We start from the raw sequence: 26,926 nt of genomic DNA on the forward strand, positions 1-26,926 counted from the left end.
AAACTTCCCTCCTTGTGAAACCACTAAGCTGTTAGTGACTGCCTTCTAACCAACGGAACACAGAGTGATAGGAGGTCAGTTTCAAGATTTCATGACACAAATTCTGTCGTTCCTTCTTACTTGCTTTGTCTTGTGTTCCATCTCTTTCTATGTCTCTCTACCTCTCTCTCCCTCCACTCTCCATCCTCATTTCTTCCCTCTGTCTTTCCTCTACCCCTGGAAATGGGGAAACAAGCACTTAAGTTAAGTACTACCTATATAGGAGAGAAACAAGTTCCCAGGTCAAAAGATTGAAATAGGCTCTCAGTTCAAACTGAATTCTGACATTGCCTGTGTGGGTGACCTTGGAGTAAAGTATCACCCTGTTGAGTCTCAGATGAGACCACAGCCCTGGCTTCATAGAGACTTTGAGGCAGTGTCATGCAGCTAGGCTGTGCCTGGATTCCTCTCCCACAAAAATTGCAAGTTAGTAAATATTTGTAGTTTTAATATTTAAGGTATTGGGATAATGCTATTAGATAGGAATGAATAACTCATGGTCTACCAGGTCCCAGCATCTGGCCTATCCTCTGCTTCCCCCCTGCTTCTCCCCTCCCACAATCCCACAGCCACACTTTCCACCTTTCTTATGTTTTCTGGACAAACTCAATTCTGTCTCCTATTATCGGCACCAGCCACATCTTCTCCCTGAAACACTGAAGACATGTGCAGGATGGTTCCTTCTTGCCATTCTAGCCCCAGCAAATGTCACCTCAGTGAGGCCTCTCACACCCTCCAGTGACTCCCCAGTCTCATACCCTCCAGTGACTCATTTTATTTTCACTATTACAGTTCTTGCCCTTTTTTTCACATGTCTTGTCTTTCATACCTTTGTTCATCTCCCCTCCAGACTGTGAAGACCTGGCAGGCAGGGCCCCTTTGTCATTGTAAGCCTTGCACTTAGGCCCACCAGATCCCCCAGCACAAGGTGAGTGCTTGGAGCAGTTACTGAATGAATAAACAGAAGGATCATGGAGCACTCCATCTAGATTTTGAACTGCTTATTCTATGGAGATAATTGTTGGTAATAGGAGATCCAAATTACGTCTGAGGCAGGAGGAATCCAGAATTATCTCTGCATGAACTTTCCCTGGTTCACTTCCTCCAGCAAAACTCAGTGGGAACCACGGACACAGGAGGCTGCCTGTTTCCTGGCGTCCAGCAATAGCACTGGAGCCACAGGCATGAAGATTTTCAAACAAAATCATCACCTTTATGTGGCCGCCATGAAGGCAGTGGTCCTATAAGGTCCCAGGGTAAATCTCAGGACCTACAGCCTCCAGAGCTGTGCAAGGGATCCCAGGATTCTGCCATTACCTTTCTCGTCCTAGTCCCAGTGTATACTTTTTACTCGTGAGGCATCCTCATGTCAGCCAGGACAATGACCGCCCCCCCCCCATTTCCAAATGAAGACCCTGGGGGTCTAGCAAGAACTGTTATTTTACGTGGACTCTATAGTCAGTGTATAGTGTCCTGACGTGTCTTTCCCTATCCCAAGTCTTCACCAACCTAAATCCCCAAGCCTCTCTAGGCTCTAAAAGGCTTCCAGAAAAGTATAAACGCAGTGAGTCACTGATGGAGAGCCAAGGCCAATTGACACTTTATGATTATATGGAACTCTGAAGAAAACCACAGGTAACACAACACTATACAGGAGAACACGGAAGCCTTTTCTTCTGTAGCTATTATCTAAACTAAGGGGAGTTAGTCATAATTCCAGGTGCCCACAGAGTTTGAATGCAGTACTCTAGTCCTTTCCTCTGGAGGCTGGGCCAAGGATAGTCCTGCATCCAGCAGAAACCTATGAACTTCAAGCATTCCTTGCCTATCTTTGGACATTTGAGCATGCAGCTATGAAAATGGATGCTGCTGCCCCATGACAGAGCCCACGCTAACCTCTTTACTATTTCTCTCTTGTCATTTCCCCGGTGTCCACTCTTTCTTGAACACACTTTCAGTATGTGTGTGCCAGTGCACATGTAGGGATTTGGACAGTAAAATGACCCCAAATGGAGAGCAAGTAGGCATGATTCCTCCCAGAATATTAGAGTCTCTCATTTCTAAAGCAAACATGATGGGAGGCGGTTGAGCCGTGGCCTAAAATGGCAGAGCCCAGCCTTACCCTCTGGACTCCTCCCACCTCCTGTGATCTGATCCAGTCCTATTCTCTTGGTAAGATCTGTCACCCCATTGTACAATGAGAGATTGGATACATAACTACAAAAGCCAGTTCTCAAGAGGGTGTGACGTCAGACTCCATTATCACTGGAAGAGGCGGGAAGTGCTCAACCACACCTGTATATAGGTATAAAGTGTACTGGTTTACTTTATACAGGCATCAAAACCTGCATAAAACAGGCAAATGTTTGAAGCCAATGAAGAAAGATCAGGTCTGTCTCCACCACCAGGTAGGCAGGACATCACTAACTCCAGTGCACCAATGTGCTCCCTGCCTTATGAGGCATAGCAATGCAGCAAAGACTCTTTACTTGTTGAAAGTAGGTTTTAAGCAACCACCCCACCACAGTACCACCCACTGTTCCCTGTAGAGAGAGGGCATGGATATCAACCAGGAAGAAACCCTATGTCTCAGAATCATACAATACGCTTTTATACCTGCCTCTGCTGCTAGGCATCCAGAGATCTGTCCTTCAGAAGGACATATATCCTTTCTAAAGTCACACAGTGTTCTAATGGTAAAGTTCTTGCTTTGGTTAGGGTTATATTTGGGCACCTGTAGTAGATGTCAAAATACTAGTGCACAAACAGATACATATGTGTTTCTTTTTCATATAAACGAAACCAGGACATGGCTAGCATATTATTGATCTCCTGGCTCTAACATCTTAGTATAGGATTTCCTTTTTTAAAACTTAAAATAACAGAATCTACACTTAGTGCATTACAGTGTGGATAAAACATCCAGGCATTTACATCAAAATGAATTTGTCCTGAAAAAATAATTATAAAATAAATGCAGATAAACTAGAACTGGTATGTTGAGCTATATATTTTTTTATTGATCAAGTAATTAAAATGTTTTACTGTTTTTCCCTGGAAAACACTTTATCCACAAAAATTGTATGTTAATATATTTCTGATTTCAATGTTTCTTAGGCACAGAACCAATGTTTCTTAAGCATAAATGTGTCCCTATGTGTTTTTTGTGTGTGTGATCAAAGTTCTCCAAGATAAAATGTCTGAGTCAGGATAGCAGAGTCAAAATGGAGGTGTAAAAATAGCAAAAATTAATAATAATAATAATAATAATAATAATCCGCTCACTTTTTTCTATTTTTTCCCCAAATGTTTGTTTAAATTCTTGTTAGCTAACATACAGTGCAATATTGGTTTCAGGGTTAGAATTCAGTGATTCATCACTTACATACAACACCCAGTTCTCATCATAACAAGTTCCCTCCTCAACACCCATCACCTATCTAGGCCATCCCCACCCCCCCAGAAAAAGAAATCAATACACTGATGCCATTACAATTGCACCCAAACTCATAAGATACCTGGAAATCAACCTAACCAAAGAGGTATAAGATCTGTACTCTGAAAACTTATGAAGGAAATGGAAGAGGACACAAAGAAATGGGAAAACATTCCCAGCTCATGGATTGGAAGTACCAACATTGTTAAAATGTCTTAACTACCCAAAGCAATCTACATATTTAAGCAATCCATATCAAAATACCACCAGCATCTTTCATAGAGGTAGAACAAACAATCCTAAAATTTGTATGGAATCACAAAAGACCCGGAATAGCCAAAGTAATCCTGAAAAAGCAAAGTGGAGGCATCACTGTTGAACATATTCCAAAGAGCACTTAAACAAAAAAAAAAAAAAAAAAAAAGGAAAAAAATGCCTAATGAATTATTGTGATGGACTCTCTTATTCCAAGAATGCTTGTTTTTATTTTGTTTTTATGCTTATATTTCATTTTTTTTATTTTAATTTTTTTTCAATGTTTTTTATTTATTTTTGGGACAGAGAGAGACAGAGCATGAACGGGGGAGGGGCAGAGAGAGAGGGAAACACAGAATCGGAAACAGGCTCCAGGCTCCGAGCCATCAGCCTGGGGCCTGATGCGAGGCTCAAACTCAGGGACCGCGAGATCGTGACCTGGCTGAAGTCGGACGCTTAACCGACTGCGCCACCCAGGCGCCCCTATGCTTATATTTCAGCAGTAACAGAATGAAATCAAATGTCTGTCTCTCAAATATTTAGAATAAAAGGGGGGGAATGAGAGCAGATGTGTTATCGTGAAGTTTCCATGTTTCTTTACGGCATTTTCTAATCAGACATGTTTCAAAATATTCAAGTCATCGTTTCTAGGTGATAGTAGGATTTGAAAAAATCCAGGAACTACAAATGACAGACTGTCTTTCACGTGAATTTAGATATTTCTATCTTTCTGTCAGATATCAGTTACCTGTTTGGAGATCACACAGAATTACTCAAAGCTCAACCTCTGGAGGGCTTCCCACTTTAGTCAAATATGTTACTATAATGTCCACAGCAGCTGAAGACATAAAACAAAGAGTAATTTGTCCCTATGTGTTTAAATTTGTATGGAATCATGCTGCAAAACAATCAGATTTTAAATCAGATTGTAAATAGAGAATATAAAAACCAAATGCACATCTTTTTTTTAATCGTCTTTTAATATAATTTATTGTCAAATTGGCTTACATACAACATCCAGTGCTCATCCCAACAAGTGCCCTCCTCCATGCCCATCACCCGTTTGCCCCCTCCCCCACCCCTCCCCCATCCACCCTCAGTTTGTTCTCTGTATTTAAGAATTTCTTATGGTTTGCCTCCCTCCCTCTCTGCAACTATTTTTCCCCCTTCCCTTCCCCCATGGTCTTCTGTTAAGTTTCTCAAGATCCACATATGAGTGAAAGCATATGATATCTGTCTTTCTGTGACTGACTTATTTCACTTAGCATAATACCCTCCAGTTCCATCCATGTTGCTGCAAATGGCATGATTTTGTTATTTCTCATTGCCAAGTAGTATTCCATTGTCTATATAAGCCACATCGTCTTTATCCATTCATTGATTGAGGGGCATTTAGGCTTTTTCCATAATTTAGCTATTATTGCATTTTTATACACATAGGGGTACATGTGCCCCTATGAATCAGCACTCCTCTATGCCTTGGGTAAATTCTTAGCAGTGCTATTGCTGGGTCATAGGGTAGATCTATTTTTAATTTTTTAAGGACCCCCACACTGTTTTCCAGAGTGGCTGCACCAGTTTGCATTCCCACCAACAGTGCAAGAGGGTTCACATTTCTCCACATCCTCACCAGCATCTGTAGTTTCCTGATTTGTTCATTTTAGTGACTCTAACTGGTGTGAGGTGGTATCTCAATGTGGCTTTGATTTGTATTTCCCTGATGAGGAGTGACATTGAGCATCGTTTTATGTGTCTGTTGATCATCTGGATGTCTTCTTTGGAAAAGTGTCTATTCATGTCTTCTGCCCATTTCTTCACTGGATTATTTATTTTTGGGGTGTGGAGTTTGGTGTGTTCTTTTTAGGTTTCGGGTACTAACCCTTTATCTGATATGTCATTTGCAAATACCTTTTCCCATTCTGTCAGTTGCCTTTTAGTTTTGTTGATTGTTTCCTTTGCAGTGCAGAAGCTTTTTATCTTGATGAGGTCCCAAGAGTTCATTTTTGCTTTTAATTCCCTTGCCTTTGGAGATATGTCAAGTAAGAAATTGCTGCAGCTGAGGTCAAAGAGGTTTTTTCTGTTTTCTCCTCTAGAGTTTTTTTTTTTTTAATTTTTTTTCAACGTTTTTATTTTTGGGACAGAGAGAGACAGAGCATGAACGGGGGAGGGGCAGAGAGAGAGGGAGACACAGAATCGGAAACAGGCTCCAGGCTCTGAGCCATCAGCCCAGAGCCTGACGCGGGGCTCGAACTCACGGACCGCGAGATGGTGACCTGGCTGAAGTCGGCGCTTAACCGACTGCGCCACCCAGGCGCCCCTCTCCTCTAGAGTTTTGATGGTTTCTTGTCTCACATTCAGGTCCTTCATCCATTTTGAGTTTATTTTTGTGTATGGTGTAAGAAAGCGGTCCAGTTTCCTTCTCCTGCATGTTGCTGTCCAGTTCTCCCAGCACCATTTGCTAAAGAGACTGTCTTTTTTCCACTGGATACTCTTTCCTGCTTTGTCAAAGATTAGTTGGCCATATATTTCTGGGTCCAATGCTGGGGTCTGTATTCTATCCCACTGGTCTATGTGTCTGTTTTTGTGCCAATACTGTGTTGATGATTACAGCTTTGTAGTAGAGGCTAAAATCTGGGATTGTGATGCCTCCTGCTTTGGTTTTCTTCTTCAACATTATTTTGGCTATTCGGGGTCTTTTGTGGTTCCATACAAATTTTAGGATTGTTTGTTCTAAAAGGAAGTGGTCCTTTAATTAATTAATTAATTAATTAATTAATTTAAAAAACAGCTCTTAGCTTTGTTGATTTTTTTCTATTATTTTTCTGGTCTCTATTTTATTATTTTCCACTTTGATCTTTGTTATTTCCTTCCTTCCTTCTCCCAACTTTGTGCTTAATTTGTTCTTTTTTTTTCTAGTTCCTCGAGGTGTAAAATTAGGTTGCTTATTTGAGATCTTATCATTTTCTTAATAAACACATTTATTGCTATAAACTTCCCTCTCAAACCTGCTTTGGTAGCATCCCATAAATTTTTGTTATGTTGTGTTTCCATTTTCATTTTTTTCAAGATATTTTTTATTTCATTTTTTATTTCTTCTTTGACTCCTTCTTTATTTAGGCATGTGTTATTTTCCACATATTTGTAGATTTTCCAGTTTTCCTTTGTGGTTGATTTCTAGTTTCATATCTTTGTAGTTGGAAAATTTACTTGATATGATTCCAGTCATCTTAAATTTGGGAAGGTTTGTTGTGTGTCATATCATATGGTCTATCCTGAAGGATGTTTCATGTACACTTGAGAAGAAGAGGTATTCTGCTCTTCTGAATGGAATGTTCTATATGCTCTTCTGAATGGAATGTTCTTCTGAATACCTGAGAGCAGGTATTCTGCTCTTCTGAATGGAATGTTCTATAAATGTTTAAGTCCGTTTGGTCTAAGGTAAGGTTCAAGTCCACCATTACCTTGTTGATTTTATGTCTGGATAATCTATCCATTGCTGAAAGAGGGCTATTGAAGTCGCCTACTATTATCGTATTGTCCATTTCTCCCTTTAGATCTGTTAGTATTTGTTTAATATATTTAGGTTCTCCAATGTTGGGTACATATATATGTACAATTGTTATATCTTCTTGATACATTGATCTGTTTATCACTATATAATGGCCTTCTTTGTCTCTAGTTATGATTTTTGCCTTAAAGCCTATCTTGTCTCATATGAGTATAACTATCCGCACTTTCTTTTGGTTTCCACTAGCCTGAAATACCTTTTTCCATTTTTTCACTTTGAGCCTACGTGTGTCTTTAAAACTGAATTGAGCTTCTTGTAGGCAGCATACATCTGAGTCTTATTTTTTTAAATCCATATAGCCACTTTATGCCTTTTGATTGATGAATTCATGCCATTTATATTTAGTTATTATTGACCTGTGAGGGATTATTAATGCCAGTTTGCTGTTTTGTAGTTGTTTTGTATTTCCATTGCTTCTTTTTCCCTTTATTCCTGCCTACCTTTGCAAATTGGTGATTTTCCATGGTGGTATGCTCTATTTCCCTTTTCTTTATCTTTCGTGCATCTGCTCTTAGTTTTGTTTTGTGGTTACCATGGAGCTTACATAAGATATCTCATAGATAAAACAGTCCATTTAAAGCTGATAGCAACTTAACTTTGATCATCATTTTACTCCCACCTGTTCATATTACTAATGTCTTTATTATCTTCTATTAATATTGTATATTCTTTAACACATTATAGTAGCTACAATTATTTTTAATACTCTTATCCTTTGGCCTTTGTACTAGAGTTAAGTGGCTAACACATTATCCTATTGTATATGTAAAGTTTCCTAGGTCTGACTATATATTTACCTTTACCAGTGTGTCATATACTTTTTTATGTTTTTGTGTTGCTGATTAGCTTCTTTTGATTTTAGCTTGAAGAACTCCTTTTGGCATTTCTTGCAAGGCAAGTCTAGTGTGGTGAACTCACTCAGCTTTTGTTTGTCTAAGAGATTCTTTATTTCTCCTTATATCTCCTGAAGGATAACTGCCAGATAGCGAATTCTTGGCTAGCAACGTTTTTCTTTCAACATTTTGATTATGCCATTCTACTCTCTCCTGGCCTGTAGGATTTCTGCTGAGAATCTGTTGATAGCCTAATGAGAGTTCCTTTGTAGGTTACAATCTTTTTTCTCTAGCTGCCTTTAGAATTCTTTCTTTACCCTTGATTTTTGACAGTTTTATTGTAATATGTCTTGGAGAAGGGTGTTTTGCACTAAGATAATAAAGTGATCTATTAGCTTCACATATTTAGATGTTCAATTCTCTCCAGGTTTGAGAAGTTCTCAGTTATTATTTCTTTAAATCATTTTCTGATTTCTTCTTCTCCTGAAATCCCAATTTTCCTTTTTTTTTTTTTTTTTATGGATCTCGTAGATCACACTAGGCTTTTCTCACTCTTTCTCATTCTTTTTTTGTTGTAGTTCACTTCTAACTGGGTTATTTCAAAATTCCTACCTTCTAACTCATTTATGCTGCCTTCCACTTGTTCTACTCACTGCAGATGATCTCTATTGCAGTTTTCATCTCATTCATTGAGTTCTTCAGCTCCAGAATCTCTGTTTGGCTCTTTATTATTATTATTTTTTCTCTTTGGAATAAATTTAATTTTGATCACTTTTTTGAGAATGTGTTAAATTGTCTGCATTTTCTGATGGCCTGTTGAGTTTGTTCAAAAAAGCTGTTTTGAATTTTTTATCAGCTAGGTCACAAAATTCTGTGCCTTTGAGCTCAGTTATTAGAGAATTATTATTTTCTTTTTGTGGTTATATGTTTCTCTGATTTTTCATGTTTCTTGTAGTTCTGCATTACTCTTTTTGCATTAAAGTAGCAAATGCGTCCTTAAATCTCTGCCAGTTGCTTTCAGATGGAGTATGCTGTTGTTATTATTTGGGGTTTAATCTCTTTGTATTGGTACATCTGCTCAACTTTTCTTGCTCCCTCTTGTGGCAGGATTCTTAACATTTTATGTCTTCTCTGGTTCTTACTACTAGAAACCTCTTCATTTTCCAGAAGATGGCACTACAGCTCAAGCTTGAGGTTCCTTTGCTCACAGACAGTGGCTGGTTTTCTGATTGCTCACTGCCTACAGGGAGCTCTCCCTTGATGCCACATGTGGAAGTGAGTACAAGGAGCTGGCCACACAATGGGAAGAGGTGTGGGTTAGCACTTGGGGCATTGTGGGTGCCTGTGCATCTGATAGAGAGATTCCTGGATATGGTATTCCCAGAGGTTTGTGAATGGATTTCCTGAAGACAGCAGTCAAGCAGGAATGCAGTCTCTTACCTGCCTCTTGCCCCAATCTTCTCTCTTCCCCCAATCATGGATGTCTCACATCAGATACACTGGGTGCTGTGGGGAAAAACAACAGGTTTCTGCAGTCACTTCTTGTGCAGCTAGGGTAGTGGGCCCTCACTCAGTGTTATCTTTTTCCCCTAAGAGAGATTTAGCAGCTGCTGGATACATCAGCCTGGGTGCAGCGTTCTCTGGGGAAGTGGGGCAAGGGGACACACTGGGAAAGTTTTTCTTACTACCACCTCCACTGTGACCAAACTCTTATTTTTTCTCTAGAATGGTGTGTTGGAATCTTCCCTTGGGAGGGCTGGACTTCTGCAAATTCTTTCCCATGCATGGGTATCTACTCAGGTCAGTACTCTCCAAGTTTCTTTTTTTAAATTTTTTTTTCAACATTTATTTATTTTTGGGACAGAGAGAGACAGAGCATGAATGGGGGAGGGGCAGAGAGAGAGGGAGACACAGAATTGGAAACAGGCTCCAGGCTCTGAGCCATCAGCCCAGAGTCCGACGCGGGGCTCGAACTCACAGACCGTGAGATCGTGACCTGGCTGAAGTCGGACGCTTAACCGACTGTGCCACCCAGGCGCCCCTCTCCAAGTTTCTTCCCAACCACGCTTTGAGGGGTCTGAGCAGGCTGGCTGGCTTCCCTGATTTTATGGCCCATACCAAGGTCTATTCAACTATTACTGGCTACACAGGTGTACATAATTCTTCCCAGATCCCTTGGCATAAGGTGCTAAATCCCACAACACCTACACAAGTACTTTTGTTCATGGATAGTTGTATGTTTCAGAGTTTAAAAGGGAGAGTAAAAAGAAGAAATGTCTACACTACCATGATGCTGACACCACTCCTAGGCAGCACATCTGATGGCCTTGCTTGGGGTCACGTGAGCAGTTAGACAACAGTTTGGCTGGGAGCTGGCACTTAGTTTCTAAGGGCCTCATCCACAGATCTGGTGGTCAGTTTAGGTTGTGCACTTTGATCCTCCTTCACATCATCCCACTAGCAGGATAGCACATAATTGTTTCCTTGGCAACAGGACTCAAGAGAGCAAGTACCAATGTACAAGTGCTTATCAAGCCTCTGCTTGCTTCAGATTTACTGACGTTCCATTGGTCAAAATAAACCCCATGTCCAAATCCAGAGTTGATATGGAAAGGACCACATGGGTGAATCCTGAGAGCCATGATTTGTTGGGAGGTGGGGGTGGGGAGTGGTGGCAGTAATGTAACATGCTACCATAGTCATATAAGATTCAGTTTGAGAATTGGTCATTTAATTTAGCGACATAGACATTATTGATGTCCTTGACAAGTTCTGTTGTGGGGAGAAAACATGATTGGAAAGTGCTCAAGAGGACGATGGAAAGAGACATAGGAGATAATGGGAATCAACAACTCAAAGAGTTTTGTGGGAAGAGAGCAAAGAAAAGGTACATGGAGGGAGACATGACATAGAGTTTTTTTTTTTTTTTAAGAGAAATCTTGAAACATGCTTTTATTCTGATAAAAATGACTCAATAGATGATTCATGGGACCATTATTTTCCTATAATCTTTGTAAGGCAACTGTTAACATCTGCTTTAAAGTTTTTCATGGCCAAAATTATTCCACCATGCTTGAGGTTTAGAACTTTAAGGGTTCCACCAAGCATGTGCTGAAACTGATCTAAAACTGATCCAGAAAAGTCTGCCTTTGTGTACAGGTGTTCTTCTATTCAGGGTGGGCTTTTTTTGTTTTGTTTTGTTTTGGGGTTTTTTTGGTAATTTTATAATTGGATATCAACCCTCCTCCTGCTGATGTGAATTCCAAAGCATATGGAATCTTCCAGTCATCAATATAAGACACTAGCATTTCCATCTCTCATTAGAAAATTGTGTCTTTTCTAGTTCCTAGCAAAAGCTAGGCTGGGGAAAATGATATTCAGAGAAAAGACCAACAAATAAGCTTCCATATACTCCTCCAAAATCTCTAAATTCACTCCTTAGAACAAGATTTGGACACCTAGGGGTGCCTGGCTGGCTCAGATAGTGGACCTTGCGACTGTTGATCTCACGGTTGTAAGTTCAAGCCCCGTGTTGGGTGTACAGATTGCTTAAAAATAAAATCTTAAAAAAAGGATTCGGACACTTAATGGATAAATGGTACACATGATTCCTTTATCACCTTACTGAATCATCTTCACACTGAGTTACATTTTGATGTGATTCCCACAACCTTCCGTAAGAAACAACCACATCCAATAGTTACATGTGTGTGAGGAGGATTTCAAGTGATTTTTATTCTTTTCCATGAGCAAAGTGGGGTTTTTTTTTTCCCAAATAAAAAAAGTAGTTTCTGTCCTGACAGGTAAAGAGCTTAGAAAGGGTCATTCCCATTTTCCCAAGAAAAAAACTGGATAAACTGACAATAGCAACTCTTAGATCCATCAGAAAATTTAGGTCACAAGGCAAGCAACCTTGTGACCTTGTCTTACCAAAAAGACTAGCAAACATGGCTTTCTGGAAACATGATATGAATTGTAATCAAATGCTTGTAAAACTCACAATGTTATTAAGAGAGCTGTATTGACAAAAAGTGTCCCGCACATATCAAACCTGGACGATTAAAAAAAACAAAACAAGGGGCGCCTGGGTGGCGCAGTCGGTTAAGCGTCCGACTTCAGCCAGGTCACGATCTCGCGGTCCGTGAGTTCGAGCCCCGCGTCGGGCTCCGGGCTGATGGCTCAGAGCCTGGAGCCTGTTTCCGATTCTGTGTCTCCCTCTCTCTCTGCCCCTCCCCCGTTCATGCTCTGTCTCTCTCTGTCCCCAAAAAATAAATAAATAAACGTTGGAAAAAAAAAGTTTTTTTAAAAAACAAAACAAAACAAACAATCTGACTCTTCAAGATAAAAAAGGATCTTCTGGGCTTCTGTCTTTTAAAGGCAAGGAGCTGATTGAGAAAGCTACTCTGCCCCCCAAGAAAGGCACATTATTCCCGTATGGCCTCTTCAGAAGAAGCTAAGGAAAATACTGGAAAATGAAAAGACTTCCTAGAGTGTAGAGCCACAGTGGTGAAGAACAATGAACTTTGGAGCCACTCCTAGGAAGAGGCTCAGGGCCCCCTAGGGCAGAAGAACCTGACACTTGCCCGGTTGTCTTTCAGAATGGCTATGCATATGGCTGCTCAGTCTCCCATTCTTCTCCCTTTTCAAATCTAAATGTTGATTTTGGTCATCCCATCCCTGTGCCATAACTCTATTTAAAGGATGCTGGGGTGGAGAGGAGATAACTTGCCTTCTTAGTTCATAGGCCTCCTGACCAAGCAGACATGATGTTGTAATCACATAAAACTTCAGCGGGGGTGGGGGTGGGGCATTTGGAATGGGTGTGAGTGTATTCTGCAGGAAGGAGGGTTGTGAATAATTTTGTAGGCTGAATTATTGGTTCTAATTATTTGCTCCCTTGTCATAGCAGTATATGTTGACATTTACTATGGACTGAATTGTGGCCCTTCAAAATTCATATGTTGAAGTGCTAACCAGCAATATGACTGTATTTGGAACAGGTTCTTTGGGAGGTAAAGTTAAACGAAGTCATAAAGGTGGGTCCCTAATCCAATAGGATTAGTGGCCTTATAATAAGAGGATGAGAGAGAGCTCTCTCTTTCCACGTGCAGCACTAACGAAAGTCCACGTGAGCACGTGGCGAGATGCAGTCACCTACAAGCCACGAGAAAAGGCCTCTAAATGAAATTTCTTTTTCCAGCACCTTTATCTTGGATTTCCCAGCTCCCAGAAAAGTGAGATGTGAGAAACAAATGTCTGCTGTTTAAGCCACCCAAACTATGGTATTTTGTTAAGGCAGCCTGAGCAGACTGAGACAACACTTTTACCATGATGCCATGGTGCACAGAGTGTATTTCTCCAGCTGTAGATGTTGGGCATGGCCATTGGACTTATCTTGACTAACAGGATGTTAATGAACATAGTATGAGCAGAGGACTGACATGTGCTTGCAGGGTGGGGCTTACCACTTATGCTCCAGGGATCTGTCATGAAGCGCTTCCTCTGGGTAACTGATTCTTCAGGTTCATCCCAGCCCTAAAAATCCGGTGGCTTATAATACAAGTATTTGTTTTTGTGTTCATCTGTCTTTAGGTTAACTATGGATCAGATGATGTAGCCTAGGCTACAGTGGCAACTCTGCTTCAGGCAGCGGGTATGTTGGGCTTAGTTCAAGCTACAGGTTGGGCTAAGGTCTGCTGCACATGCTGTTGTCTGGAGATCCGGCCCAAGAAGCAGCTCCCCAGGGGAAACCCTGCATGTCCATCCACCAGAGCATCCGAGGCAAGTCCCACAGTGCAAGCACAGGTCAATTCTCTGCTCACATCTTGTCGTTGTGCAGCAAAAGCTGACTACGACAGCATTTGAATTTTGAGACTACATTTTCTCAAACAATGATGTTCTCTATCTATTATTCAGCGTTCCTTGTAAGACACATGAGAAATTTGATGTACTCTTCTCTGCTAAGAGAAAACTTTTTTCTGTTGAAGAACTAGTTTGTTTCTTCCTTTCCAATAAAGAGGTTTCTCTGTAAAAAAAAGAAGACAGGAAAAATACATCCAAAAATAGATGTGGGAAAATTACTTTAAGAACTATGGTATTATTGGGGTGCCTGGGTGGCTTAGTCTGTTGAGCATCTGACTTCAGTTCAGGTCACGATCTCACCATCCGTGGGTTCAAGCCCTGCATTGGGCTCTGTGCCGACAGCTCAGAGTCTGGAGCCTGCTTCAGATTCTGTGTCTCCCTCTTTCTGCCCCTCCCCTGCTTGCATTCTCTCTCTCTCCCTCTCTCTCTCTCTCAAAAATAAAAACATTACAAATTTTTTTTAAAAAATTAAAAAAAAGAATTATGATGTTATTGATCCAATAGTTTGTGGGTTCGAGCCCTGCATTGGGGCCTGTGCTGACCATGTGGTGAGCCTCCTTCAGATTCTCTCTCTCTCTCTCTCTACCCCTCGCCCACTCTCTCTCTCTCTTTCAAAATAAATAAATAAACTTAAAGGGGGGTGCTCCTGGGTGGCTCATTTGGTAAAGAGTCTGACTCTTGACTTCAGCTCAGGTCATGATCCCCTGGTTTGTGGGTTTGAGCCCCACATTGGGCTCTGTGTTGACAGTGGAGAACCTGCTTGAGATTCTCTCTCTCTGTCTCTCTCTGCCCCTCCCCCCCCCACTATTTCTCTCAATAAATAAATAAACATTTAAAAAAAGAAATATGGTATTACAAAGATCTGAGAAAAACTCTGAACTGAAATATATCATAAGTAACCTCAATGGACAAGAAACCTGAAACCATGCCCTATAAGGAAGTCTTGAAGAAAACAGGAATATTTAGCGAAGACTTAAAGAGACAGAACAGGGGCACCCAGATGGCTGAGTCAGTTAAGTTTCCCACTTCGGCTCAGGGCATGATCTTGTGGTCTGTGATTTCAAGCCCTGAGTCGAGCTCTGTGCCGACAGCTCAGAGCCTGGAGCCTGCTTGGGATTCTGTGTCTCCCTCCATCTCTGCCCCTCCGCTGCTCACACTCTGTCAATCTCTCTCAAAAAATAAATAAACACTGGGGTGCCTGGGTGGCTCAGTCGGTTAAGCGTCCGACTTCAGCCAGGTCACGATCTCGCGGTCCGTGAGTTCGAGCCCCGCGTCGGGCTCTGGGCTGATGGCTCGGAGCCTGGAGCCTGTTTCCGATTCTGTGTCTCCCTCTCTCTCTGCCCCTCCCCCGTTCATGCTCTGTCTCTCTCTGTCCCAAAAATAAATAAAAAACGTTGAAAAAAAAATTAAAAATAAATAAATAAATAAACACTGAAATGTTTTGAAAAGAAATGAGACAGAAGCTTTTAAATATTGACAAGATTGTTATGTTAGATTTGGTTTTGAGTCATCTCAGGCTGAGACTAGGAGCAATCAATGAATATTATAGAAGAGAGTGGGTTGTAGGCGTGACAATAAGCTGAGAGATTAGGAAGAACCACTATGAATGGGCTCTATTGAGCTGTCCTCTCAACTCCCACCCAGTGTAAATGAAAATGAGCTCTTGACCTGGGCCAGCCCCGAGGAGGAAGGTAAAGTAAGAGAGGTGCTGGACCCTTATCCCCAACTCTGTTTAAAGTCTCTCTGGTCTGACATGTAAAGAGTTTGGAAGTAACCACTCCTATCCTCACAAAAAGAAAATAAAAAGCCAAACAAACTGAAAAATCAACCAGTCCCTCAATCAAGGAATTGAGGTTACAAGAAAAATTGTCACCTCCCCCCCCAAAAAAAACTAGAGAGCCAGGCAAATACAAAGAATCATAGTTTACCAGGAGCAAAAGCCACAGTTGGTGCCTGGTAGGAACACATAAAGGACAATTGACTACTGGAGACTGTGCCTCGTCTGGCTTGAGATCTAAACATTCCCCCCACCCAACTTTCCTGAGTTTTATGTCCAGAAACTCCACCAGGTTCTCAGGGTGAATATGGAAGAAAAATCCCCTTGTATTTCATACAGGGGAAGGGGGAAAGTCGCCATTTACAAATAAGCCCAGGGGCACCTGAGCAGCTCAGTCGGTTGAAGAACTGACTCTTGATTTCGGCTCAGGTCACGATCCCAGGGTTGTGGGTTCCAGCCCCGTCTCAGGCTCCACTCTGAGCACGAAGCCTGCTTAAGATTCTCTCTTTCACTCTGCCCCTCTCCCTGACTCATGCACTCTCTCTCTCTCTTAAAACAACAAAAAATTAAAAATAAGCCCAGAGTGCTCTGTTCTCCTTGACAAAGGCTTGCCTTCAAGGGAAACTGTTTTACCAGATTTTAAGCAAATTGAGCTTCTCGGAGCAAATTGGGGGAGGGGAAATACCCAATTTCAGCCCCCTGTTCCAGTCTCATTTAAAGGGGAAGAGGGAGGAACCTGAGAATCAGAGACACAGGTTTGCTAAAACACTAAGACCTAATCATAGATTATAGTATGTTGCTCCTCCCCCAATAGTTTACCAACATATAAATGGGGCTCCAGTATAATAACAGGGGCTTGGAGCTAAAAAGAACTATAAGCTAAAAGAACTATAAGAGTCTCTAAGAATATCCAAAGACAACAAGGGACACAAAAACAAAGACACTGGAAGAAATTTTAGCCTCACCTATAGCAAAGAGTAAACACAGCCTAACTCCTAGCCCCCCAAACAATCCTTTTACCCAAGAGCTTATGTATGGCTTCTAACAAAAATTATAAGGTATGCTAAAAGGCCAAAAAAAAAAAAAAAAAATCACCGTTTGAAGAGACAAAATAAACATTAGAGCCAGACTCAGATATGGCAGAGATTTTGGAATTACCAAACTGGGAAGTTAAAATAACTACAATTATTATGTTGAGGGCCTTAGTGTAAAAGGTGTATAATATGCAAGAACAGATGGGTAATGTCAGTAGAGAGATGGAGATGCTAAGAAAGAATCAAAAAGAAATTCTAGAAATCAAAAGCACTGCCACAGAAATGAAGAATGTTTTGCTGGGCTCATCAGTAGACTAGACACAGCCAAGGAAAGAATCAATGAGCTTGAAGATATGTCAATAGAAACTTCCCAAACTAAAACACAAATACCAACAAAAAACAGGAAAACAAACACAGAACTATGAGAAAATTACAAATGGTGTAACATACCCATAATGGAAATACCAGAAGAGACAAAGAAAAGAAAAGAAGAAATATTGAAGTAATTATAGCTGAGAATTTCCCAAAGTTAATGACTGATACCAATCACAGATCTAGGAAGCTAAGAAAATACCACACAGGCAAATACCCAAAAATATACACCAAGGAATATAATATTCAAACAACATAAGATCAAAAACAAACAGAAAATCTTGAAAGAAGCCAGGGTAATAAAAATACCTTTCCTATATGGAAACAAGGCTAAGAATTACGTTGGACTTCTTTTCAGAAACCTTGCCAACAGGAAGTGAGTGGAGTGAAAGAAAAAGCATCCCTGTGGTAGAGACAAAACTCCAGGCTCTCCTTTTCAGTGTGTGGAGATGTTATTGGAAAGTGACTGCTCAGACATGCTCTTCATCTCCCTGCCCCTTTTCATATAAATGTCATCATGGAAGATGGACCCAGTCTGCCCCTGGACCCAGTCTGGTTTTGAAGGTGTGCCCAGCCTGATTTTTGATTCAGTACTGTTTTCTAAGTCAGATCCTTTCCAACCCCAGACCCAGTCCCACTCCGGTTCGTTTCTGGAACCAGTCAGGGGAGGAGGCCGGAGGTGGGAGCGGGTAGGGAGAAGCTCATATAAAGTCTGAAAATGCATAATGCCAAAGATTTGGAGCTAGGATCCAAAATCCAGGAATGGCTTATCCACCACCTCCAGAGGCAGCAAGAAGGCAGCAGAATTTAAGCTCAACCCGCCAGATCATGCCCACCAGGCTCAGTGTAGTCTGAGTGAAGGAAGATGGCGGTGTAGGAGGACGCTGGGCTCACTTCATCCTGCTGATCGCTTAGATTTCACCCACATCTGCCTAAATAACCCAGAAAACCATCAGAAGACTAGCAGTATGGACTCTCCAGAGCCAAGCATAGACAAGAGGCCCATGGAAGAGGGTAGGAAGGGTGGAGAGGCGGGGCATGCTACACGCACTGGCAAGAGGGAGCCAGGGCAGTGGAGGGGCAGCCCGCCTGGCAAGGCAGAGCCCCCAAAGTCTGGCTTGCAAAAGCAGAGGGGTCGGACTGCATGAGTTCTGGCAGCCAGTGGGACTTGACATCTGGAATGTTAAAAGTCAACAGCTCTGCTCTCAGAGAGCTGGGAGGGTGAGAGGACGCAGGGAGGGAGAATTGTTGAGCCCCGGAAGACAGAGCTCAGCTCAGTGGGGGAACAAAGGAGATGGCTAGCGCCATTTCTCTCTCCCATCCCCCGGCAGAAATTCAAAAGGGAACCAGTTCCCATCACCGAACTTGCTTGCACTGCGCAAACGCCCAACGCTGTGCTTCTGTGGATCCATCCCTCCAACGGGCCTGCCTTCCTCCAGGTGCTGTAGGGCCCCTCCCAAAGGGGACCACCAATGGCAAAGTGAGCTAAGCCTGCCCCCTCTCGCCCCTGTGCACCTTGTGGATCCACCCCATCTAATACGCCCTTGGCCAGATCCCATCGAAGCAGCACCACAAGCCTGGCAGTGTGCAAGTAGCCCAGACAGGGGCCACACCATTCCACAGTGAGTCCTGCCCCTGGGAGAGGGGAAGACAAGGTACACACCAGTTTGACTGTGGCCCCAGCGGTGGGCTGGGGCCAGACATCAGATCTGACTGTGACCTCACCCACCAACACAAGTCTCTCCAGACAGCACAGGGGATGTGCCCTGCAGTTTGGAGCTACCACAGGGACTACCCAAAATGATGAAATGGAAGAATTCTCCTCAAAAGAAACTCCAGGAAGTAGTGACAGCTAATGAATTGCTCAAAACTGATTTAAACAATATAATGGAACAAGAATTTAGAATAATAGTCATAAAATTAATCACTGGGCTTGCAAAAGGCATAGAGCACAGCAGAGAATCTATTGCTACAGAGATCAAGGGACTAAAAAATAGTCATTAGCAATTAAAAAATGCTATAAATGAGGTACAAAATAAGATGGAGGTGGCCATAGCACCAATTGAAGAGGCAGAGGAGAGAATAAGTGAATTTGATGATAAAATTATGGAAAAAAGGAAGCTGAGAAAAAGATTTAAAAAATTCAGGAGTATGAGGGGAGAATTAGAGAACTAGGTGATGCAACCAAATGGAACAATATCTGTGAAGAGAGAGAGAAAGGGGCTGGAGGTGTACTTGAACAAATCATAGCTGAGAACTTCCCTGATCTAGGGAAGGAAACAGACATTGAAATCCAAGAGGCACAGAGAACTCCCTTCAGACATAACTTGAATCGATCTTCTGCATGACATATCATAGTGAAACTGGCAAAATATGAGGATAAAGAGAGAATTCTGAAAGCAGATAGAGATAAACAGGCCCTAACTTACAAAGGTAGACACATAAGGATAGTAGCAGACCTATCTACTGACGTTTGGCAGGTCAGAAAGGAGTGGCAGGAAATCTTCAATGTGATGAACAGAAAAAAATATGCAGTCAAGAATCCTTTACCCAGCAAGCCTGTCATTCAGAATAGAAGGAGAGATAAAGGTGTTCCCAAACAAACAAAAACTGAAGGAATTCATCACCACTAAATCAGCCCTACAAGAGATCCTAAGGGGGACCCTGTGAGTGAAATGTTGCAAGGACCACAAAGTACCAGAGACATCACTACAAGCATGAAACCTACAGACATCACAATGACTCTAAACCCATATCTTTCGATAATAACACTGAATGTAAGTGGATTAAATGCTCCAACCAAAAGACATAGGGTACCAGAATGGAAAAAAAAAAACCCAAGACCCATCTATTTGCTGTCCACAAGAGACTCATTTTAGACGTGAGGACACCTTCAAATTGAAGGTGAGGGGATGGAGAACCATCTACCATGCTACTAGAAATCAAAAGAAAGCTGAAGTAGCCATACTTATATCAGACAAAATAGACTTTAAATTAAAGGCTATAACAAGAGATGAAGAAGGGCATTATAAAATAATTATAGAGTCTATCCATCAGGAAGAGCTACCAAGTATAAATGTGCACCAAATACAGGAGCCCCCAAATATATATAAAACAATCACAAACATAAGCAACCTTATTGATAAGAATGTGGTAATTGCAGGGGAGTTTAATACCCCACTTATAACAATGGATAGATCATCTAGACACAGAATCAATAAAGAAACAAGGGCCCTGAATGATACATTGGATCAGATGGACTTGACAGATATATTTAGAACTCTGCATCCCAAAGCAACAGAATATAGTTTCTTCTCAAGTGCACATGGAACATTCTCCAAGATAGATCACATACTGAGTCACAAAACAGCCCTTCATAAGTATAAAAGAATTGAGATCAGCCATGCACACTTACAGACCACAATGCTATGAAACTTGAAATCAACCACAGGAAAAAGTCTGGAAAACCTCCAAAAGCACAGAGGTTAAAGAACACCCTACTAAAGAATGAATGGGTCAACCAGGCAATTAGAGAAGAAATTTAAAAATATATGGAAACAAATGAAAATGAAAATACAACAATCCAAGTGCTTTGGGATGCAGTGAAGGCAGTCCTGAAAGGAAAATACATTGCAATCCAGGCCTATCTGAAGAAACAAGAAAAATTCCAAATACAAAAATCTAACAGCACACCTAAAGGAAATAGAAGCAGAACAGCAAAGACACCCCAAACCCAGCAGAAGAAGAGAAATAATAAAGATCAGAGCAGAAATAAACAATATAGAATCTAAAAAAAAATTGTAGAGTAGATCAATGAAACCAAGAGTTGGTTTTTTGAAAAAACAAAATTGATAAGCCTTTAGCCAGGCTTCTCAAAAAGAAAAGGGAGATGACACAAATAGATAAAATCATGGATGAAAATGGAATTATTACAACCAATCCCTCAGAAATACAAGCAATTATCAGGGAATACTATGAAAAATTATATGCCAACAAAATGGACAACCTGGAAGAAATGGACAAATTCCTAACCACCCACACACTTCCAAAACTCAAACAGGAAGAAATAGAAAACTTGAACAGACCCATAACCAGCAAAGAAATTGAATCAGTTATCAAAAATCTCCCAACAAATAAGAGTCCAGGACCAGATGGCTTCCCTGGGGAATTCTACCAGACATTTAAAGCAGAGAAAATACCTATCCTTCTCAAGCTGTTCCAAGAAATAGAAAAGGGAGGAAAACTTCCAGACTCATTCTATGAAGCCAGCTTTACTTTGATTCCCAAACCAGACAGAGACCCAGCAAAAAAAGAGAACTACAGGCCAATATCCCTGATAAATATGGATGCAAAAATTCTCAACAAGACGCTAGCAAATCGAATTCAACAGCATATAAAAAGAATCATTCACTATGATCAAGTGGGATTCATTCCTGGGCTGCAGGGCTGGTTCAACATTTGCAAATCAATGTGTGTGATACAACACATTAATAAAAGAAAAGATAAGAACCATACGATCCTGTCAATCGATGCAGAAAAAGCATTTGACAAAATTCAGCATTCTTCCTTCCTTCCTTCCTTTCTTTCTTTCTCTTTCTTTTTTATTTTTAATTTTTTAAAATTTACATCCAAATTAGCATATAGTGCAACAATGATTTCAGGAGTAGGTTCCTTAGTGGCCCTTACCCATTTAGCCCACCCCCCCAAAGCCCCTCCAGAAACCCTCAGTTTGTTCTCCATATTTATGAGTCTCTTCTGTTTTGTCCCCCTCCCTGTTTTTATATTATTTTTGTTTCCCTTACCTTATGTCCATCTGTTTTGTCTCTTCAAGTCCTCATATGAGTGAAGTCATATGATTTTTGTGATTTCACTTAACATAATACCCTCCAGTTCCATCCACGTAGTTGCAAATGGCAAGATTTCATTCTTTTTGATTGCCAAGTAATACTCCATTGTGTATATATATATATATATATATATATATATATATATATATATACAACATCTTCTTTATCCATTCATCCACTGATGGACATTTGGGCTCTTTCCATACTTTGGCTATTGTTGATAGTGCTGCTATAAACATGAGGGTGCATGTGTCCCTTTGAAACAGCACACCTGTATCCCTTGGATAAATACCTAGTAGTGTGATTGCTGGGTCATAGGGTAGTTCTATTTCTAGTTTTAGTTTTTTGAGGAACCTCCATACAGTTTTCCAGAGTGGCTGCACCAGCTTGCATTGCCACAGTATCCTTTCCTAATAAAAACCCTTGAGAAAGTCGGGATAGAATGAACATACTTAAACATCATAAAAGCCATTTATGAAAAGCCCACAGCTAATATCATCCTCAATGGGGAAAAACTGAGAGCTTTCCCCCTGAGATCAGGAACATGACAGGGATGTCCACTCTCACCGCTGTTGTTTAACATAATATTGGAAGTTCTAGCATCAGCAATCAGACAACAAAAGGAAATCAAAGGCATCAAAATTGGCAAAGATGAAGTCAAGCTTTCACTTTTTGCAGATGACATGATATTATAGATAAAAAACCCAATAGACTCCACCAAAAGTCTGCTAAAACTGATACATGAATTCAGCAAAGTCTCAGGATACAAAATTAATGTACAGAAATCAGTTGCATTCTTATACACTAATAATGAAGCAACAGAAAGACAAAGAAACTGATCCCATTCACAATTGTACCAAGAAGCATAAAATACCTAGGAATAAACCTAACCAAAGATGTAAAAGATCTGTATGCTGAAAACTATAGAAAGCTTATGAAGGAAATTGAAGAAGATACAAAGAAATGGAAAAACATTCCATGCTCATGGATTGGAAGAATACTGTTAAAATGTCAATACTACCCAAACCAATCTACACATTCAATGCAATCCCAATCAAAATTGCACGAGCATTCTTCTCGAAGCTAGAACAAGCAATCCTAAAATTTGTGTGGAACCACAAAAGACCCCGAATAGCCAAAGTAATGTTGAAGAAGAAGACCAAAGCAGGAGGCATCACAATCCCAGACTTTAGCCTCTACTACAAAGCTGTAATCATCAAGACAGCATGGTATTGGCACAAAAGCAGACACATAGACCAATGGAATAGAACAGAGACTCCAGAATTGGACCCACAAAAGTATGGCCAACTAATCTCTGACAAAGCAGGAAAGAATATCCAATGGAAAAAAGACAGTCTCTTTAACAAATGGTGCTGGGAGAACTGGACAGTAACATGTAGAAGAATGAAACTAGACCACTTTCTTACACCATTCACAAAAATAAACTCAAAATGGATGAAGGACCTGAATATGAGACAGGAAACCATCAAAACCCTAGAGGAGAAAGCAGGAAAAAAACTCTCTGACCTCAGCCCCAGCAATTTCTTACTTGACACATCCCCAAAGGCAAGGGAATTAAAAGCAAAGATGAACTATTGGAACCTCATGAAGATAAAAAGCTTCTGCACTGCAAAGGAAACAATCAACAAAACTAAAAGGGAACCAATGGAATGGGAAAAGATCTTTGCAAATGACATATCAGGCAAAGGGCTAGTGTCCAAAATCTATAAAGAACTCACCAAACTCCACACCCGAAAAACAAATAATCCAGTGAAGAAATGGGCAGAAGACATGAATAGACACTTCTCTAAAGAAGACATCCAGATGGCCAACAGGCACGTGAAAAGAGGCTCAACGTCACTCCTCATCAGGGAAATACAAATCCAAACCGCACTGAGATATCACCTCATTCCAGTCAGAGTGGCTACAATGAACAAATCAGGAGACTGTAGATGCTGGAGAGGATGTGGAGAAACGGGAACCCTCTTGCACTGTTGGTGGGAATGCAAACTGGTGCAGCCACTCTGGAAAACAGTGTGGGGATCCTCAAAAAAATTAAAAATAGATCTACCCTATGACCCAACAATAGCACTGCTAGGAATTTACCCAAGGGAAACAGGAGTGCTGATGCATAGGGGCACTGGTACCCCAATGTTTAAAGCAGCACTTTCAACAATAACAAATTATGGAAAGAGCCTAAATGTCCATCAACTGATGAATGGATAAAGAAATTGTGGTTTATATGTACAATGGTATACTCCTTGGCAATGAGAAAGAATGAAATATGGTCTTTTGTAGCAACGTGGATGGAACTGGAAAGTGTGATGCTAAGTGAAATAAGTCATACAGAGAAAGACAGATATCATATGTTTTCATTCTTATGTGGATCCTGAGAAACTTAACAGAAGACCATGGGGGAGGGGAAGGTGAGGAAAAAAAAACTTAGGGAGGGAGGCAAACCATAAGAGACTCTTAAAAACTGAGAATATACTGAGGGTTGATAGGGGGTGGGAGGGAGGGGAAAGTGGGTAATGGACATTGAGGAAGGCACCTGTTGGGATGAGCACCGGGCGTTGTAGGAAACCAATTTGACAATAAATTTCATATTAAAAAAATAAAAAAAATAACTGTCACCATGATCCTAACCAATGGAATATAAGCAAAAGACATATGTATTACTTTAAGGCCAAGAAAACGATGTGCCTTCTCCATTTTCTACTTTCCCTTCACTCTGGTGAATGAAGAAAACCACAAGGTCCCAAGGGTGTGGCTGAGCCACAAGATGAGAGGAGCCTGGGTCCCTAAATCACAGCATAGAAGAAAGTCACCTGTAAACTGGGAATACCCACAGAGAACTATTACATCAGTGAAAAATAAATTTCTATTGTTGAGACTCCTTTGGGAGTCTGTTATAGCAGCTCGTACTACAGTAGATATTACACTTCTCTTCTTCTTCTAGAGAAATCTTTAAGTGTTCCTTAACCCTCTGAGGTACTTAAACCACATTCTTCTTCTCCAGGAACCTTCTTTTTAAAAAAAAAAATTAATATTTCTTTATTTTTGAGAGAGATAGAGACAGAGCTTGAGCAGGAGAGGGCCAGAGAGAGAAGGAGACACAGAATCAGAAGCAGGATCCAGGCTCTGAGCTGTCAGCACAAAGCCCGACACAGGGCTCGAACCCACGGACCGTGAGATCATGACCTGAGCCGAAGCCGGACGTCCAACCGACTGACCCTCCCAGGCGCCCCTCTCCAGGAGCCTTCTAAGCCCTTCCAGAAACTGCCCAAATCAAGATTTCCCTTACCATTTTATCAAGATCTCTCAGGAATATTTTAAGGCTTTACCGGGAAATAGCCAATGTTGATATCATATCTTGATCTTCTGAGGTTCCAGAATCCTAGAAAAGAGATACAGTCAGCAGCGACACACCCTTTCCCCTCTGACCAATTTGTTTCTCTCCTCCCCATCTAGCATATCTAGATGTTTCCACCATGAGATGGCAATTCTCCTTTCCCCTGCCTCAGAGCATACCTGTGAAGGCCAATATTGGGAGCCCTAAGTCCAAGGTTGCCCACTGATACTGTGTCTATTAGCCACAAAAGGCTAACTAATAAGCCACCCCAGGACTCAATAGCTTAAAACAAAACAATGATCCCTTCGCATTTTCACAGGATGGCTGTGTAGAACAGGTCTCATTCTGGAGCCCAGGCTGGAGGGGTGTTGACTGCCTAGGCATGGTTTTCTCACGGCAAAGGACAAAAGCTCCCAGAGGTGCAAGTGGAAACATGTGAGACCTTTTTAGGATCTCTGCTCAGGACTACACATAGTCATATTCTACTGGCCAAAGCACGTCATATGGCCAGGCCAAGTGATGGGGCATTGAAGTCCATTCTGCACACATGAGGTCTCAGCAGGTATGCTATTTACCAGCAGGGTGAACTACCACAAGGATGCATTAATTCAATTTACCACAGTCCCTGAGAAATGGAGGAAGGAGGGGCTGGTAGCTAGGCTTACCTGTAGTCTAGGGGTAACGGGTATTTTCTGGGACTTGGGTTCTTTAGAATCCCTCTGGCTTGTGGACTGCAGGAATTCAATAGGAAGAAGCATGAGGCCAGACCAATAGCCTCATTAAAGAACCATTATGTTAATTTCATAGGTGTTCCGCTCATATTTATTAAGTACCTACTGACAGAAACCCATCCTTCCAATTATCAAAGCCATGCACTGTCTTAAAAATGAGCTTCAGTCACTCCCCATGCAGACTCAAATGAAGTCTGTTTGGGAAATGGAATTGCTGAATTAGAGCTGAGGGGAAGCTCTGACAACATCTGGCTGGCACAATTCCCTCTTCCTTTCTTTTTTTTGTTTTTAAGTTTATTTATTTATTTTGAGAGAAAGAGAGAGGGCCTGCCACTGAAGGAGGGGCAGAGAGAGGGAGAGAGAGAGAGAGAGAGAGAGAGAGAGAGAATCCCAGGCAGGCTCTGCACTGTCAGTACGGAGCCCGATGCAGGGCTCAAAATCACAAATCATGAGATCATGACTCGAGCCAAAGTCTGTCACTTAATGGACTGAGCCACCCAGGTGCCCGCAATTCCCTCTTTCTGAAGCTGAGGAAACCCGGGCAGAGACAAGCAGCATGACTTATAAGCCATTTCAACATGAATGTCTGGCAGAGCATTGTGCCTACCCCAGCACTTTGTTCCTGCGAGGAAGTCCTGTTAGCAATTACGGACTTGTACCAAGGTGGGCCCCATGGCAATAATTGAGATCTTAGGGCTGTGGGTCCAAAGTCAAGAATTCAGGTGATTGTCCTCTTCCCAGAAAAAAAAAAAAAAAAAAAACAAAAAACTAATCACAGCCGCAGGAGAACATTAGGACTCTCGGAGTCTAAAACCCTTTG

General features: G+C 41.3%; 2 protein-coding genes across 3 annotated transcripts in view; one reads left to right on the forward strand and one right to left on the reverse strand.

Annotated features, from left to right (window-relative positions):
* FMN2 (formin 2) overlaps positions 1-12,178 on the reverse strand; it is a 492,613-nt gene extending 480,435 nt beyond the window's left edge. Inside the window, exons 1-3 of the mRNA XM_045048716.1 lie at positions 10,418-12,178; positions 9,572-9,637; positions 4,479-4,568 (exon numbers count right to left, since the gene is read on the reverse strand). The gene's annotated coding sequence lies outside the window, so the exon portion shown is untranslated. The remainder of the gene's footprint in view (positions 1-4,478; positions 4,569-9,571; positions 9,638-10,417) is intronic.
* POGK (pogo transposable element derived with KRAB domain) overlaps positions 8,915-26,926 on the forward strand; it is a 35,110-nt gene continuing 17,098 nt past the window's right edge. Inside the window, exons 1-2 of one of the 2 annotated variants that reach the window (XM_045048719.1) lie at positions 8,915-9,406; positions 9,857-9,931. In XM_045048719.1, the coding sequence (XP_044904654.1) occupies positions 9,399-9,406; positions 9,857-9,931 (83 nt within the window). In that variant the 5' untranslated portion in view covers positions 8,915-9,398. The remainder of the gene's footprint in view (positions 9,407-9,856; positions 9,932-26,926) is intronic. The other variant, XM_045048718.1, reaches the window with a different exon arrangement.

Source organism: Felis catus, chromosome F1, assembly GCF_018350175.1.
Source record: "Felis catus isolate Fca126 chromosome F1, F.catus_Fca126_mat1.0, whole genome shotgun sequence".
Taxonomy (NCBI): domain Eukaryota; kingdom Metazoa; phylum Chordata; class Mammalia; order Carnivora; family Felidae; genus Felis; species Felis catus.